We start from the raw sequence: 17,557 nt of genomic DNA, 5'->3' as shown, positions 1-17,557 counted from the left end.
GCCTGGTGATTAAGAGCTACAGCTGCTAACCAAGAGGTCGGTAGTTGGAATCCACCAGGCGCTCCTTGGCAACCGTATGGGGCAGTTCTACTCTGTCCTATAGGGTTGCTATGAGTCGGAATCAACTCGATGGCAGTGGGTTTTTTGGGGGGGTTTGATACAGCTGTCAGCATACACTTTGAAAACTTTGAGGCTTTCACGTATAAAGATCATAAAACTTGAATCTCTCATTACCATTATGAACCTCAACAAACCCACTGCCGCTGAGTTGATTCCAACTCACAGCAACCCTACAGCACAGAGTAGAACTGCCCCATAGTGTTTCCAAGGGGCGGTTGGTGGATTCAAGCTGCCGACCTTTTTGTTAGCAGCCGAGCTCTTAACCACTGCGCCACCAGGGCTCCCTCATTACTACCATAGCCATGATAAAACTTGACAGATAAATTAAAAACTTCAGCTATAATGCAGTGTAATTGTAAATTTAATGATTAAGAGATAGCCTTTTCAGCTTTATTGTCTCTTTCCTCTTCTGATCAGTTTAAGATTTACTGAAGGGCAATATTATAGTCACGGTAGCGACTACAGTACTTAAATACACCTTACCTAGCCTTTTCCCTGAAATCATAAAATTGTTTCTCATTAGAAATAAACTTAAATGGCAGACCTTCCCACAGCTTATTCCACAGGGATGGTGTCTGCTTGCAGCTGATTTTGACAGACTGCTTCAAGAGACAGGCCCAGGTGGGACGATGCTGGCGAGTGGCAGCAGCAGGGCTTTGCTGGAGTGGCCTAACAAGCAGACAGTGGCCACAGTTTGAAATTCTGCTGCCCAAGACCATTTCGGTGTTAAACTGGGTATTCTCAGAAGGATCTGTCATTCGGGAGGGCTGTAGCTTTTGTGCATCATTTCAAAGCATGACAGGAGCGCGTCCCTGGCTAGGTTAGCAGGTTAGGTTAGCAGGATGATGTTGTTCGTTGCTGCCGAGTCGATTCTAACTCATGGTGACCCCATGCGTTATGGAGTAGAACTGCTCCGTAGGGTTCTCATGGCTGTGACTTTTCAGAAAATCACCAGGCCTGTCTCCCATGACGCCTGGGGGTGGGTTTGAACCACCAACCTTTCAGCTAGCAGTTGAGTGCTTAACTGGCTGTGCCACCCAGGAGTTCCCCAGTTAGCATAAGACGCAGATCATTGAAAGGCATACGGAAAAGCGGTGGCAGGGACTATGTTTGAAACTGACAGTTATCAGGAAGAAAAGTTAGTAGGGAGATAAGTGAGATGAATTAGTCTTCAAACTCTTCATGACATTAAAACAGATGTGCTGAGCCACGACACATCCCTAGGGTCGTAGCATTCCTTGCCTGAGAAAGACGGTGCAGTCAGAACGAAACCAGCAAACAGCACTGGTGGCGTTATCAACAAAAATATTCAGCATTGCTTATTTGCATATTTATCTTAAATAGATAAGTCATGCATTTATCTATTTAAGCTTTAGTGAAAATCATATGCTTACCAATGATTGTTAAAATGAATAAAAGCGTGGAGACAGCTGAAGTCCCATAAAACATGGTGCTGATATTGCAAGCCAGGAGATTCGTGTTATTCTGGGTGTTGGGCACTAAAACTGGTGGTAGTAAAAAGCCAACTGCAACTCCGAGCTGAAAAACAAATAGTCCTGTTAATAGCAGTTATCCTAAGAGGGGGAAAAAGAAAACACTGATAAACGACAGGACGTAAGGGGACAGGGGACAGCTGACATAAGGGGACAGGGGACAGCTGACGTATGTAAACGGCTTTGTAAACTTTGAAGCATTACGTTCTAAAGTCTTTGCTACTATTGTTAAAAGGAAATTGCTGACGACTGTTTCCTCTTCCACCCCCATTTACTGAGCTCCTACCGTCTTAATGATACCGCTATAAAGATGTACAGATACAGTCCTTGCCCTTTAAATGCTCACAGTCTAAACGGCGAACAAGCACGTGCAAGTAAGGCTGAGAAAAGACAACCTGCAGAGTGGGAGAAAATGTCTGCAAATCATGAACCTGAAAAAGGCCTAGTACATAGGCTGTACTGAGCCCTCGTGGCACAGTGGTTAAGAGTTATAGCTAACCAAAAGGTCAGCAGTTCAAAGCCATCAGCTGCTCCTTGGAAACCCTATCAGAGCACTTCTACTCTGTCCTGTAGGGTCTCTATGAGATGGAATGGACTCCATGGCAATTTTTTTTTTTTTTTTTTGATGCAGACTATATAAAAAACTCTTACAATTCAACAACAAAAAGACAAACAATCCAATTTAAAAATGGGCAAAGAACTCGAATAGACATTTCTCCAAAGATATACAAGCTGCCATAAAGCACATGAAAAGATGCTCACCATCATTAGTCATCAGGGAAATTAAACCAAACCCACAACGGGATACCACTTACAGCCACTGTTGCTGTGTGCCATTGAGTCGATTCTGACTTATAGCCACCCTAAAGGACAGAGTAGAACAGCCCCACAGTGTTTTCTAGCCTGTTATTTTACAGAAGCAGATTGACACATCTTTCTCCCGCTGAGCAGCTGGTGGGTTCAAACCACCAACCTTGCAGTGACCAGCCAAGTGCTTAACCACTGCGCCACCAGGGCTCCTTCTCATACCCACTAAGATGGCTGTATACAATAACTGAAAATAACAAGGGTCAGCAAGATGTAGAAAAATCGGAACCCTCACACATTGCTGGTGGGAATGTAAAATGGTGTAGCTACTTTGGAAAAACAATTTCGTGGTTCTTCAAAATGTTAAACATAGAATTATCATTTGACTCAACAATTCCGCTTCTAGGTATATACCCAAAGGAACTGAGGGTACACAAATGTTCATAGCAGCACTATTCACAACAGCCAAGAAACCACCCAAACGTCAACAGAGGATGGGCATACAGAACGTGGTGCACGCATACGATGGAGCATCGTTTGTCCATACAAAGGAGAAAGGTACTGAAACATGCTGCAGCTTGGATGAGCCTGGAAAACATTACATTAAGTAAGAGAAGTCAGACGTGAACTGTGACAAACTGTATGGTTCCATTTAGGTGAAACATCCAGAATGGAGAAATCCACAGGGACAGAAGGCAGATTAGGTTAGTGGGAGCTGGGGCTCCTTTGCGGGTGATGAGAACATTGTGGGGCGACACAGAGCTGCTGGCTGCACAACGCTGTGAACGCACTAAGTGCCGCTGAATTGTTTAAAAAGCTTAATATTGTGTGAATTTCACCTCAAAAAAAAAAAAGGCTGAATATGATCATTGCAATAAGATAAATAAAATCAAAATGTTAAGGAGATTCAATGGAGGGAGATATCAGATTCTTTGGGGGATGGAGCTGAGAAGAGGCTCAAGAAAGGTCTCAAGGAGGAAGGTGAGCAAAGATAGTGACGTTTCCAGGCAAAACGTGACACCCCATCACCCTAGCTAAAGGGGCACTTCGGAGGAGCGTCTTGCACAGATGCGGGGTTCAGGAAGTTTCGGAGAAGCAAAAATCTGTAAAAGAAATGGGAGCTGGCGAAGCAAAGCAGACGTGTTCCAAGCCAAGGACACTGTGTGGCAAGGTCGGGAAGAACAGGCCATGACCTTGGGAAAAACTGTAAGCAGAGCTCAAAGCAGGAAACAGCATGTGTGGGAACAGGCCTGTGGATAGAAAGGAGGAAAAGCCTGGCAGGAGGCAGATCTGGGGGGTCTTACATGTCATATTAGAGAGCTTGAATTTTATCCTAAGTGCAATAGAAGCCACTTCAGGGGAAAAGGAACTGACCCGAATAGATGTGCACATTAGAAAGAACATGCTGGATGAAGGTGGAGAATGGATGGCAGGGAGCAAGGGCTGCAGATACGGAGGTGCGTTGGCAAGCTCTGGGTGAGCGCTGAGGGTGGCAAAGCGGGGACAGCGGCACCAGAGGGAAAGTGAAATGTGCCAGGAGATTAGGTACATTCTGAGTGGTGGGTTCCGATGGGATATCCAAATACAGCTATTCACCGACCAGCATCTGAGTTAAAGCTTATTCATTTTATTCCACAAATTTCTTGGCGACCCCACAACATGTGGGGAGAGCTGTGTGTTTGCAGACCGTGTGCCCATTTGCATGAAACTTACCATGTAGTGACTGTGTTGGAGGCGTGTGATAAATAGCACTAAACACAGAAGCAACAGATATATAGCGTGCCTACCGGACAGTGATAAGCACTTTGTGGACAATTAAAGTAGAATGATGTAACAACAGTGAGTGGTCACTCTAAATGGGATTGTCTAGAAACGACATTTCAAATAAATTTAAGCTGAGAGCAGAAGACCAGTGAGGATGCAATCACGTGACACAAAGAAGAACATTCCAGTACGAGGAATGGCTCAGCAAAGGCCTTTTGGCAGGTCTAAGTTTTGTGTTCTTTAAAGAACCGGAGAAGACTGGTATTAGTAAGGTTTTGTAAACCAGAGCAAAGGGTTTAGGTTTTGTTTTAAGTGCTATGGGAAATCACCGGCAAGTCCAAAGCCATGCAGGGATCTCACCTATGCTTTAAATGGTTCTCCAGGGTAGCGATCTGGCAGGAGGGCTCGGTGGGTAAACAGCAGGATTCAGGCATCAGACAGGCTTGAATGTGAATGCTGCCGCTTAGACAGGCTTGAATGTGAATGCTGCCGCTAAGTAGCCATGTGGCTCTGGGAAACTAATTCCATCCCCCCAAGTCTGTTTCCTGACCTGTAAAAGGGAGAGAGCCTAACAGTTCTCACCTAACAACATTAAATGGCCCAGTGCTCACAGGCACTACTAGCGTGGTGCCAGACTCCTAGTGACTGCTCAGTAATACTGCATGTCATCATCAATGACGACTCCATAAGCCAGGCTGACGACGCATGTCTGAAAGTCAGGAACAAGTGCACAGCTAATGGAGCCAAGAAAGGCAGGAGAACGCCTTGGGAGAAAGTAGGATGAAGGCCCAGAGGTGTGCTGAGTAATAGGGGGAGTTCTGCCTATGACAAAATGTTGCCATGTAGTCACTGTGCTGACTGCTAATAAATAAAATTAAACAGGGGCTGTTCACGAGGACTCCAGTCAAAATGGAAGCAAACACCCGGAATCCAACACCTTCCTTTTGCGAAGAACACACTAGGGACATATACCTACCCAAGTCTCATCCATTATTGCATTAGCAAGCGGTCCATGATGTTAGGTGTATCAGAGGCAACAGTTAACTTATTTTACACGTATTTTTCAAAGCAAGATGAGGAGGCGGTCACTGTACACTGATTCAGTAAGCTGAGTCCTTATAAAGCAATTAAAAAGCCTCTTTAATCCAAGACTGCCTCTTATCTTGTGACTAGTCATCTTTCCTTCATTTACACGACCAATGTGTCCTGAGGGGCCACCCTCGTGTCTAGCCCACACGGCCTAGGGCTTTTTCCTGCTCTTTAAGGACGTGATTTTCACCTACCACCCCAGTCCTTACCTGATTGCCCAGCACAGCAGTGGCACAAGCTGTGGACACCTCCTTGGGCCCGAACCACACAGAGGCAATGCGGGAGGGCAAGCCCAGGATGAACACCTGGGCCACGGAGCACAGGCACTGGCCCAGCATGGTGACCCAGAAGAGATGCTGCTGCACGCTGCCGCACTTGACCCAGGCGCCCAGGCAGTTGAGGCCGGACCCCAGCAGCGCGGTGAGCCGCAGGCCTCTGGTGTCCAGCAGCCAGGTGGCCGGGAAAATGAGGGGCACGTAGGCCAGCATGTACACCATGGACAGCCAGTCGATGTGCAGCGAGGACACGCCGTAGAAGCCCTCGAAGACGTTGGCGATGATGCTGTACTGTATCCACTGAAAGGCGTTCACCAGCGAGTACAGGCTGAAGGTCAGCAGCACCGCGAAGCGCCGAGCAGAGAGCGCGATTTGAGGCACTGGGGTGTCCTCGGCCGCTGGGGTCCCCTCGCCGGGGCCCGTGGGCAGCAGCCGGGCCTGGGTCTCCTCCTCCAGGCCCAGCGGAGTCTGCGGCCCGGCCAGGGCTCCCGAGGGGGCTTCAAGGCCGTCCGGAGAGCCCCCATTCAGGGCCAGGCAGCCGGCTTTGGGCCCGTCCTGCGCCTCCGCGCCCACCTTGGCGACAGGCGCATCCCCCAGGACCAGAAGGTATCCATTCGCGTAGAGATGCCCCCGATCCTCCGCTGCCTCCTCCTCACTGTCCAGCCGCGCCATGTCCCTGGGCCCCGGCGCCACCCTCCTCCCTGGCCCTGCGCCCCAGCCCGGGCACGAACCGCCAGCCCCCGGTCCAGAGCCCGAGGCCTTCCTGCGCCCCAGCCCCAGCCCGTCGGCCTGCCGCTCCCGCCACCCTTTCCCCGGCCTGCTGCTCCGGGCTGCGCGCCGATCCGCGTCCCCCGCGCGCCCCACGCCGCCGTTCCCCGCGCCAGGCCCGGCAGAGCGCCGTGTCCCCGCCGGCCAATCGGGGCGCCTTGCCTGGCGCGGGCGCCAATCCGGGCAGCTTCCTCGGGGGGCCGGGGCGGAGCAGGCCAGCGGAGGCCAGGGGAAGGCGGGCTGGGGCGGCCTCCAGGAAGGGTGGAGGGCGCTGGAGCCGTCCACGCGGGCCGGGCGGCCAGGAGGCGATCCGCGGATGGGGCGACTTGGGGTGGGAACCAGCGGGCGGGAGAAACCAGCGGGGAGACGGGGGCATCTCCCTCGCTCCGAAGGGCCGCGTCTGAGGCGCAGGCGGAGGGCGCATTTGTCCTCTCGGCACAGCTGCCCGGCAAGGTCGGGCCCTGCCTTCAGAGCTGACTTGACCACGTTTCCTTTCTCGGCTGAAAAAAGAAGCCAGAAGTCGTTCCAATCCAGACAAAGAGACTTAGTCAGAAATCTGCCTTTGTACCATTATTTTTTTTTTGGTTGTTGGCCCGGTCAGATATTTTAATTATTGTTAGTCCATTTTATTTGATTATACTTTTCTGGGAAATCTAATTTATAGCGGTAAATTTATGCATCTTTTTTTTTTCCGTGTTCTGTGGTTTCTCTCCTTCCTCATGCCGCGTAGAACATAGTTCGCCTTCCTTTTTCACCAGCTGTGCTTGCCAGTCTATCTTACTCATCTTTTCAGGGAAATTGAATGATATGAAACTGAATGGGACAATTTTTTTTTTTTTTTGTATTTCCATTTTTTGAGATTTTACAATTGCATCTCCAGTGAAGGGTTTCTCCTTATATATGGCCTTTCCAGGAGCCCTGGTGGCTGCTAACTAAAAGGTCTGTAGTTAGGGATCCACCCGCAATTCCCTGGAAACCCTGTGGGGCAGTTCTACTCTGTCCTATAGGGTCTATGAGTGGGAATCGACAGGACAGCAAGGAGCTTGGTTTTGGTTTTACGGCCTTTCTAGCCCTGTGTTTGTAGTTCTGCAAAAAATAATTGGTTGAGCCATATCCTGCCCTGTGATTGGTCAATTTTACACATCTTGTGGGGATTGGACAGTTTACTATGCAAATAAGTTGCATAAAACTCTTTCGGAGATTGATCAATTACTACGCAAGGTAAGTAACTGGCCTACCAAGGGGATCTGTCAGTTTGTCCTGCTAGACTCATGAGGGCTAATCCCAGAGAGGTTGAAGGAGACCTCACTACCATCCAGGAGAACCCGGAGCACAGCATGTCTTTGGACCAGGGTCGCTGCGCTGAGAACCTCCTAGACTCAGGAGACAGACAGAGCTGTAACACTGAAGACAGAAAAGATGACCTGGGACAGGGAGGCAGCAGGGGCAGGAGATAGCAGGAACCAGGAGACTTACCAGCGGGAGACCGTTGCGGTGGGCTCCCCGGCCCATGGAGAAAGGAGCCTGCTACAGGAGCAAGGCAGCTGTAAAGAGCTGTAACACTTGGGTAAGCAGGGCACAGTTCAGGCCAAGTGTCCCCAACAGCAGAGGCTGACTGCAGCCTGCCAGCTAGCATGGCCAATATGGAGCTGAGAGCTGTCCTGGTTGGAAGCTGCCCAGACAACTGTGTTCTGTCTTCTGAGCAAGTTGGTCCTGATCCTCAGTTGTAGCCTGTTACTTCTCCAATAAACCCCATAACTGTGAGGAGAAAAAAAAAAGGAATCAGCCTTTGTGAAGTTAGAAACCCCAGCCCCACAGCGCTAACTTGAATGGCTGAGTAACAACATCTGCTGTGCCTGAACCAACCCTGTCACCCAGCATTCTCCCTGGGGCCAACACCTGGAGTTAATATTTATGGGGCAGGCACATTCACTGGGTTCAGTGTGTTCCGGTCACCAAACTAGCTTTGAACAGTGTGTGCCAGACACTGTTGTGGGCTCCGGGGAACAAAAACTAAATTTAAAAAAAGGCATAGTCCCTGTCCTCAAGAACACATGTAGCCTTGCAGGTCTTCCTCTGTTAGAGGAAAAGCCAGCCCTTCAAATTTGGGAAACTGCATTTGAAAAAAGAGATCATAAACATTCATTATTAAAGTGAGATAGAAACTAGAGGTGTATATAGGGGTTCTCACTGTGGACTTAATCTCTTAAAAAGTGCTGCTATTTAGAACTCTAAAACCCTATACACTTTCTTCTCATAGCCTGTAACAGTATTGTTTTGATTTTGTGTAAGTGTATATATCAGGCACCTCTCAGTACAGGTTACATGCTACATAGTCCTAAATGTCAAAGATATATGCATAGTAATATCCTTCCTTCTTGTTTTTGTTAGGTGCCATCGAGTCAGTTCCTACTCGTAGTGAGCCTATGTACAACAGAACAAAACACTGCCCAGTCCTACATCATCGTCAGAATCGTCGTTATGCTTGAACCCGTTACTGCAGCCACTGTGTCAACCCATCTCCTTGAGTATCTTCTGCTTTTTCACTGACTCTCTACTCTACCAAGCATGATGTCCTTCTCCAGGGACTGGTCCATCCTGACTGCGTCCAAAGTATGTGATGCAGTCCCGCCATCCTTGCTTCTGAAGAGCATCCTGGCTGTACTTCTTCCAGGACAGATTTGTTTGTTCTTCTGGAAGACCAATATTCAATATTCTTTGCCAACACCATAATTCAAAGGTATCAATTCTTCCTTAGTCTTCCTTATTCACTGCCCTGCTTTCACATGCATATGAGGTGATTGAAAACACGGTGGCTTGGGTCAGGTGCACCTTAGTGCTTTAAGTGACAACTTGGTCCTTAGAGTGACATCTTTGGCTTTTTGTATCATTTGATTTCTTGACTACTGCTTCCATAGGCATTGATTGTAGATGCAAGTAAAATGAAATTCTTTACACCCTCAATATTTTCTGTTTATCATGATGTTGCTTGTTGGTCCAGTTGTGAGGATTTTTGTTTTCTTTATGTTGAGTAATCCATACTGAAGGCTGTAGTCTTTGATCTTTATCAGCAAGTGCTTCAAGTCCTCTTCACTTTCAGCAAGCGAAGTTGTGTCATCTGCATAACGCAGGTTGTTAATGAGTCTTCCTTCAATCCTGATTTCTTGTTCTTCTTCATATAGTCCAGCTTCTCAGATTATTTGCCCAGCATACAGATTGAAAAGGTATGGTAAAAGGATACAACCCTGACACACACCTTTCCTGACTTTAAGCCACGTAGTATTTCCTTGTTCTGTTCGAATGACTGCCTCTCGGTCTATGTACAGGTTCCTCATGAGCACAATTAAGTGCTCTGAAATTCCCATTCTTCGCAATGTTATCCATAGTTTGTTATGACCCACACAGTCGGATGCCTTTGCATAATCAATAAAATACAGGTAAACATCTTTCTGATATTCTCTGCTTTCAGCCAGGATCCATCTGACATCAGCAATGATATCCCTGGTTCTATGTCCTCTTCTGAATCTGGCTCGAACTTCTGGCGGTTCCCTTTTAGTGTACTGCTACAACCACTTTTGAATGATCTTCAGCAAAATTTTGCTTGCATGTGATATTAATGATACCGTTCGATAATTTTGCACGTTCAGTTGGATAACTTTTCTTGGGAATAGGCATAAATATGGAAAATAGGCATAAATATGGACAGTAGGAATCTGTCTTCTAAATTTTTTGACATAAATGAGTGAGCACTTCCAGCTCTGCATCTGTTTGTTGAAACATTTCAGTTGGTATTCCATCAGTTCCTTGAGACTTGTTTTTCACCAATGCCTTCAGTGCAGCTTGGACTTCTTCCTTCAGTACCATAGATTCTTGATCATATGATATCTCCTGAATTGGTCGAACATCAACCAATTCTTTTTGGTACAGTGACTCTGTGTATTCCTGCCATCTTCTTTTGGTGCTTCCTGCAGCATTCAATATTTTGCCCATAGAATCCTTCAGTATTCCAACTTGAAGCTTAAATTTTTTCCTCAGTTCTTTTAGCTTGAGAAATGCTGAGCGTGTTCTTCTGTTTTGGTTTTCTATCTCCAGGTCTTTGTACATGCCTTTATAATACCATACTGTGTCTTCTCGAACCGCCCTTTGAAATATTCTGCTCAGCTCTTTTACTCCATCATTTCTTCCTTTCACTTTAGCTACTTAAAGTTCAAGAGCAAGTTTCAGCGCCCCTTCTGACATCCATCTTGGTCTTTTCTTTCTCTCCTGCCTTTTTAATGCCTTTTTGCTTTCTTCACCTATGATGTCCTTCGTGTTATTCCACAACTCGTCTGGTCTTCAGTCATTAATGTTCAGTGCTTCAAATATATTCCTGAGAGGGTCTCTAAAGTTAGGTGGGATAAACTCAAGGTTGTATTTTGGCTCTTGTGGACTTGCTTTAATTTTCTTCAGCTTCAATTTGAATTTGCATAGGAGCAATTGATTGTCTGTTTTGCAGTCGACCCTGGCCTTGTTCTGACTGATGATATTGAGCTTTTCCATTGTCTCATTCCACAAATGTAGTCGATTTGATTCCTGTGTTTTCCATTTCATGAGGTCCACGTGTATAGTCACTCGCTGTTTATGTTGTTGAAAAAAACACTTGAAATGCAGAAGTTGTTGGTCTCACAAAATTCTATCATGCCATCTCTGGCATAATTTCTATCTCCAAGATCATATTTTTGAACTACCAATTCTTCTTTTTTGTTTCCAACTTTCGCATTCCTATCACCAGTAATTATCAGTGCATCTTGATTGCATGTTTGATCAATTTCAGACTGCAGAAGTTGGTAAAAATCTCTGATTTTCTCATACTTGACATTAGTGGTTGGTGTGTAAGTTTGAATAATAGTTGTATTAACCTGTCTTCCTTGTATGCATATGGATATTATCCTATCACTGATAGCACTGTACTTCAGGATGAATCTTGAAATATTCTTTTCAACAGTGAATGGATGCCATTCGTCTTCAATATTTCATTCCTGGCATAGTAGACCATGGGATTGTCCCATTCAGAATGCCCATTTCAGCTTACAAATGCCTGTGTATCAATGTTTATGCATTCCATTTCATTTTTTATAATTTCCAATTTTCTAGATTCATACTCCATACATTATTTGTTCCTATTATTAATGGATGTTTGCAGCTGTTTCTTCTCATTTTGAGTTGTGCCTCCTCAGCAAACGAAGGTCCCAAAAGCTTGACTCCATCCACGTCATTATGGTCAACTCTGCTTTGCGGAGGCAGCCCTTCCCCAGTCGTCTTTTGAGTGCCTTCCAACCTGAGGGGCTCATCTCCCGCTGCTATACCAGGCAATGCTCTGCTGCCATTCATAAGGCTTTCACTGGCCAGTTTTTTCAGAAGTAGACCCCCAGGTCCTTCTTCTGTTCTGTCTTAATCTGGAAGCTCCACTGAAACCTTTCCACCTGGGTGACTCTGCTGGTATTTGAAATACCAGTGGCATAGCTTCCAGCATCATAGCAACACACAATCCACCATAGTGTGACAAACTGACAGACACGTGAAGCGGCACATAGTAGGTATTCAGTAAATATTTACTAAATGAACGAAGCTGACAAGCATTGGATTTCTACTGACTGTTTTAATTAACTACTTGTATTATAAATAAATCTAGTTCTTTTTAAAAAATCTTGTACACTTCCTTGCAAATGTGAGTTTCCAAATATTGATTAGGACATTATTTAAGATTATTGAAATATGTTCTTTGAATGACCAAATTAATGTCTAAACGTGGAATCCAAATCCTAGTTAAGAAGTTTATTTTATGGATTTCCGAAAAACAAACTAATCACATTGCTTAGTATTCAGTACAACTTCTTCTTATTAAAAACCTAGAGGCATTTTTTATACCATCATGTACCATGACACTATCTACAGAATTCACAAACAGAAATCCAATTGAGAGAATTTTAAAGAGATCTTTCTGTGTTTGCCCAAGTCCTAGCTCCTTTTCAGGTGTTTACAGTAAACATTCAGATACACGCAAACTTCTGGCCTACTTCCTGAAACCAGAAACTGGCAGAATACATTAGGCCTCATTTCCCCATTATACAGTGGAGTATAGCTTTCTACCAGGTCTGAAAGCTAACTTGCTTTCCTCTTTGCATGACGTCTTCCTGAGTCTACTCCTGCAGGGACGCCATCCCCTTTTGCTGTGCAGGATCCTTCAGTTTAGAGATAGTTTGTCTGCCCTACATCATTAGCAAGAAGGATTGGGCTGGAAGTCCTTCGGGAGCCCTGGACAGTCAGACAGTTCCTAAGTTTTCCCCACATTTTTACCAGCTGACAGCTATCCTACTCTTGTCCACCTTGTCATGGGCCTTCACATCACATGATGACAAAGCTCAGCATCTGGTGCTACCACCATCTACATGGAGCATACCACCAATAGGGTCTAGAGTTGTGGGGAGAACCTCAGGTCTGGAGCCAGGCTGCCTGGGTTTGAATCCCAGGTTCCGTTCTCACTAGCTGTGTGACCTTCAGCAGGTTACTTAGCTGTTGTGTAACAGTACATGCTTCACAGGGTTGTTAATGATGATTAAATGCGTGAAGGATGCCTGGCACATGGTAGACATTCATGGTTAGGGTTAGTAGTCTAGTGTAGTGATCAAGAGTACAGGCTCTGGAGCCAGATGGGCTGTGTTCAAATCCTAGCTCTTCTAATTATCTGCATGACCTTGGACTAGTTACTCTGTGCCTCAGTTTCTTCAAATATAAGTTAAGGATAATATTCTTTATGAGATTGTTGTGAGAAATAAATGGCTAATAGACATCAGGCACTCAAATGGTGCCTGATCTATAGCAATACCCAATAAATGTTACCAATAGCCGTTATCATTGGCTTGTATCGAGTTCTCAAAGCCATACTTCTTTGTATTATCTTAGAATTGACCCCATCTTGTGTTTTTAACCCTGGTGGTATAGTGGTTAAGTGCTATGGCTGCTAACCAAGAGGTCAGCAGTTTGAATCCACCAGGCGCTCCTTGAAAACTTTATGGGGCAGTTCTACTCTGTCCTATAGGGTCGCTATGAGTCAAAATCAACTCAATGGCAGTGGGTTTGGTTTTTTTGGGGTTGTGTCTTTATTGTCCTGGAGCTACTCCGAGCTCTTTCAGATTGAATTTATGACGGTGGAAACCCTCTCTGGAGCTGGTACCAGTCTCAGGGCTCTCCTGAAGGACAGGACACGTTGGGGTTTCTAACTGCCCCGGCCTAACAAGAGGAAACTTCTCATCACTGGAAGTGGGTGAGTCTTCAATCAGCCATCATGTGACATAATCAGACAACAGTTAGATGACCACCTATGTCATACCAGGTATGTTGTGGATGTTGTTGTGTTCCGTCGAGTTGATTCTGACTCAATGGCCCCATAGGGTTTCCAAGGCTGTAGTCTTTCTGGAAGCAGATTGCCATATCTTTCTCCCATGTTGTGCATAGGATTCCTGGATTCTGTGGAAGACTGAACTATGTGTATCTAAAATCTCTTCTTATTTTAAGTTTCTATGATTTATGAAAAGTGAAATATTTACAATGAAAGGATTGTACAAAGTTCATATGCCTATCTCAACAAAGTACCATAAAGTAAAGAACTGAGCGCAGAAAGAGGCAAAACTCAGCAGTATCTCCTTGCAGTATCGTCACAATCTCTTAACTTTGCCTCCTCTCTCTTGAAGCTTGGTTGGTAGATACTTAGTGACCAGTTAAGGCAGAAGTCATGGTTTATATCATACGTATGGATGTATAACATAACATGGACCTTAATCTCTGTCAGAGGACACTATGGGAACGTCACCCAGCTGAGAGTCAAGTTGTGACCAAACCACAGTGTGGATGTGGAAAGCCAACCCTGCAGAAAATTTGAATAAGTGGCACTTCAGTGGTATGAGGTCTGAACAGCATTCAGGAGCCAAGGTCCAAGACGCTATCAGGAGTGACGTGGCTGTTCCTAGCGAAGGTTTCCTACAGTCTGAGAACTTCAGGCAGTAAGATGCAAACCAGAACAATTTTGCCAGATGTACAACCTGTGGTGTTCCATGGAATGGAGATAAATTTCCAATCTTGCCTTCAGTATGCAGTCAGTGTAACCCGACACTCCAAGGTCTGCTGGCTGTGAAGACACACGGAGCTGATGAAAGCAAAAGAAGAAGCTTTATTTAGTTGGCCAAGTAAAGGAGAACACCTGGACTCAGGTCGGCAAAGTATCTCCCAGAACAATAGCCCAAGGGGTTTATATGCATAAAGTAAATCGGGTCTGGGGTCCCCAGGAGCACCCCAGGGTGAGGCCAGCTTGCTGACTGGTTTGACATGAGAGGGCATTCTCAGGGCCGTTCAGTCTTCTATGCCTGTTCAGTCTGAAAGGGGGGCTACAAAGATGGCATCGTGCCCACGTCTGGGGTGTAGACGGGGGTGTGTTTTTCCTCCTCTGATGTCCATAAGTTGTCTGATGGGCAAGGTCATGAGTATTGCGTAGTTCCGGAGGACCTGAGCTGGTCCAAAACTGGCTTTGGCTGGACTGAAGACCCCAGTCTCTTGTTTTCTTTAACTGAGCTGAACCGGAAGTATACCTAAATAAGGAGATACTCTAAAAGCAGAGATTAGTTCCCGATTTGCCTAATAAGGGAATAGCTTCCATGCTGGGAGTTAACTATGTTACTGAAGATGGCAGGTTCGGCCCCCGGCACGGCCCCCTGTTTGTTCAGCGTGGCTGGCGTACTGCTGGTCTCATCACCATCACCATGCTCTGTTCACTCGTTGTCAAGGCTGTGCTGTTCTCCTATGTGGAAAGCTAAGCTGGGGATGGAGGCTGGAAATCAGAATCCAGCCATGTGCGCATTTTTGTGTAGATGTTGTAGGGATTTAATTCTATAGCAGGCTGAGCTTTCTGCCCTGAAACATCTTCAGGGATGGGCCAACGCGGGTCCTTCCTGTCCTGTCTGGCTTCAAATGTGCTGATTGTGTGATTTAAGTATACCAAACTCATTGCTGCTGAGTCGATTCCAACTCATAGCCACCCAATAGGATGGAGTAGAACTGCCCCATAGGGTTTCCAAGGAGCAGGTGGTGGATTTGAACTGCCGACCTTTTGGTTAGCAGCCAAGCTCATAACCATCTTACCACCTTGGCTCCGATTTAAGCATAACCAATGTAAAATCACAAATAAATTGCCCATATTATTACCTTGCTCCTAACTCTTTTTGGCATGAATTAATTTATCAGATTAGCTAGTTGACATCTTGGTCTTAAAGACGGTGAGATTCAGAATGACGAATGTAAAGAAGAAGAAGCAAGATAACCTGAGATTTCGGTTTGCACATTCACTCCTGGCTGCTCCCCAACCCACCAACACTGCCATTTGAGCTTTATTTTATTGTTTTTTAATGATGAGGAAGTCTTTTGTGCTCAGGGGCAAAAAAAAAAGAAAGAAAGAAAACATGGTTACTTGTGTTTCAATCACTATTTGATTTATAAAAATTGTTTATTTTCAAATCTTAAGCTTAATATACAGATTTGTTATTTATCTTTAAATTGAGTAACTCTGTGTTTCAGAGGAGATGGTTCTCAGGTCCTTGAGGAAACTGCCTTGATTTGCAGACATTTCAAAGAGACAGAAAAAGAATTTACAAGAACTAGTTATCTGAAGTGAATTCTGAAATGAGGGAAGCTTTCCAAAAGGGACGATTAAAATCTCTTATTTTAAATCTGCGTTTGTCTTTACACAGCTAATATCTTCGTTGCCTGATCTTTATTAATTTTCAATGAACTTACAAACTTCAAATTCCTCTGAACATTTTAATATCATTTTCAACTTAAGTATGTATATTCATAATAGTTTAGACATTCTGAAATGTAATGTCTGATTTTCTCAAGCTCTTCACGCAGCTAACGAGACAGACTCACAGACAGTGGTGTGCTGGAGCCAGCTGGCACAGGTTTGGGAGAGCTTGGGGGACCCTACCGAGTGCATTTCTTCCCAGCTTCACCTTCAGGGACATCGGGTTGGTAGATGGAAATCCGTCAGAGTGGAAGTATTTATACCAGGGAAACTGGCAAACGCCATAGTTACCAGTATACGACTGCTACAGACCTAACAAAACAGTCATCCCAGGCACTTCAAACAGTACTTACACACTTAATAAGTCAAAACTTTTAGATTAAAACAGGTTTCCTTAAACAATAAAATGCTGTTTGCAAACAGCTTTAGAGTTTTCAGAAAAAAAATACAGTGGAGTGGCAATTAAATGTAAATTAAAATCACAAATATAATAAGTCAGATTCTCTAACATACCTGTGTCTCTTAAATGTTGAAACATCTTAAACAACAAAAAAATCACACAGGTTATTCTGTTGATTACAAAACCATTACCAGAAGTATTATTATAAAATTGATTTTCTTCATTTTCTTGTAAAGACACTCACCAAGACAAATAGAAGTAGATTTGCCATCTCTGATTCGGGTTCCAACCAGAGGTCCCAGGCAGGACCTGGAGCCTGAGCACTGTGTTTCTAAGTTAATTCCCCCCAAAGCATATGTCAGCACAAAGAGCCTTTTTTGAAGTACTAGGAGTTTTAAAACCCACACCTTCTTTTACAAAATTCTTTCACAACTTCTGCTGCTTAATTTGATTGAAACTTGCACTATTTCTCTTCAAGCAGCCCTCCCCCACTGCAGGTTGATCCAGGTTTTTCAGACCTGAGGCTTAATCATCTAGGTACAAGGACTTCGAAGAGACTCTGCAGCTTGTGTGGCAATAACTTTATGGTAAATCCACCCCCGCTTACCTCTCCCACCTATTGCAACTGTTGGGGAAATATAGTGAAAACCAGAACCTACTCCCAACCCAGAAAACCCTTCAACAAAATAGAGAAAGAAGACTTTTATTATTAAATTAGCATTAAGCTGGAAAGGGATGCATAGCAGGCAATCTGCTAAGAGATCACGAAGGCAGAAAGGAATCTAACCCTTGTACCTGAGCAGATACAACCCATTACATTCATGCTTTCAAGATAAAATTGCTAATTTTCTACTGTCTTTATGGCAGGATTCCTGAAGTTAAACTAATCTCTCAGGAAACTGGGAGGCAGAGATGAAATCTTCCTTGATGATTACATTTCAAAAGAGATGGTTCTCAGGTCCTTGAGGAAAACTCCTTGATTTGCAGACATTTCAAAGAGACAGAAAAAGAA

The 17,557-nt window shown here is 45.0% G+C and overlaps 2 protein-coding genes across 3 annotated transcripts in view; one reads left to right on the top strand and one right to left on the bottom strand.

Moving 5' to 3' along the window:
• The window catches only part of FLVCR1 (FLVCR heme transporter 1), a 32,763-nt gene extending 26,193 nt beyond the window's left edge, over positions 1 to 6,570 (bottom strand). The window contains exons 1-2 of one of the 2 annotated variants that reach the window (XM_049868355.1): positions 5,483 to 6,570; positions 1,515 to 1,659 (exon numbers count right to left, since the gene is read on the bottom strand). In XM_049868355.1, coding sequence (XP_049724312.1) covers positions 1,515 to 1,659; positions 5,483 to 6,220 — 883 coding nt within the window. In that variant the 5' untranslated portion in view covers positions 6,221 to 6,570. The remainder of the gene's footprint in view (positions 1 to 1,514; positions 1,660 to 5,482) is intronic. The other variant, XM_049868354.1, reaches the window with a different exon arrangement.
• Positions 6,571 to 8,712: 2,142 nt separating this feature from the next.
• The window catches only part of SPATA45 (spermatogenesis associated 45), a 29,415-nt gene continuing 20,570 nt past the window's right edge, over positions 8,713 to 17,557 (top strand). Inside the window, exon 1 of the mRNA XM_049868378.1 lies at positions 8,713 to 9,056. The gene's annotated coding sequence lies outside the window, so the exon portion shown is untranslated. The remainder of the gene's footprint in view (positions 9,057 to 17,557) is intronic.

The sequence above is a fragment of the Elephas maximus genome, chromosome 24 (assembly GCF_024166365.1).
Source record: "Elephas maximus indicus isolate mEleMax1 chromosome 24, mEleMax1 primary haplotype, whole genome shotgun sequence".
NCBI lineage: Eukaryota > Metazoa > Chordata > Mammalia > Proboscidea > Elephantidae > Elephas > Elephas maximus.
The sequence above is the reverse complement of the archived record's forward strand: the minus strand, read 5'-3'. Positions and strand labels throughout refer to the sequence as shown.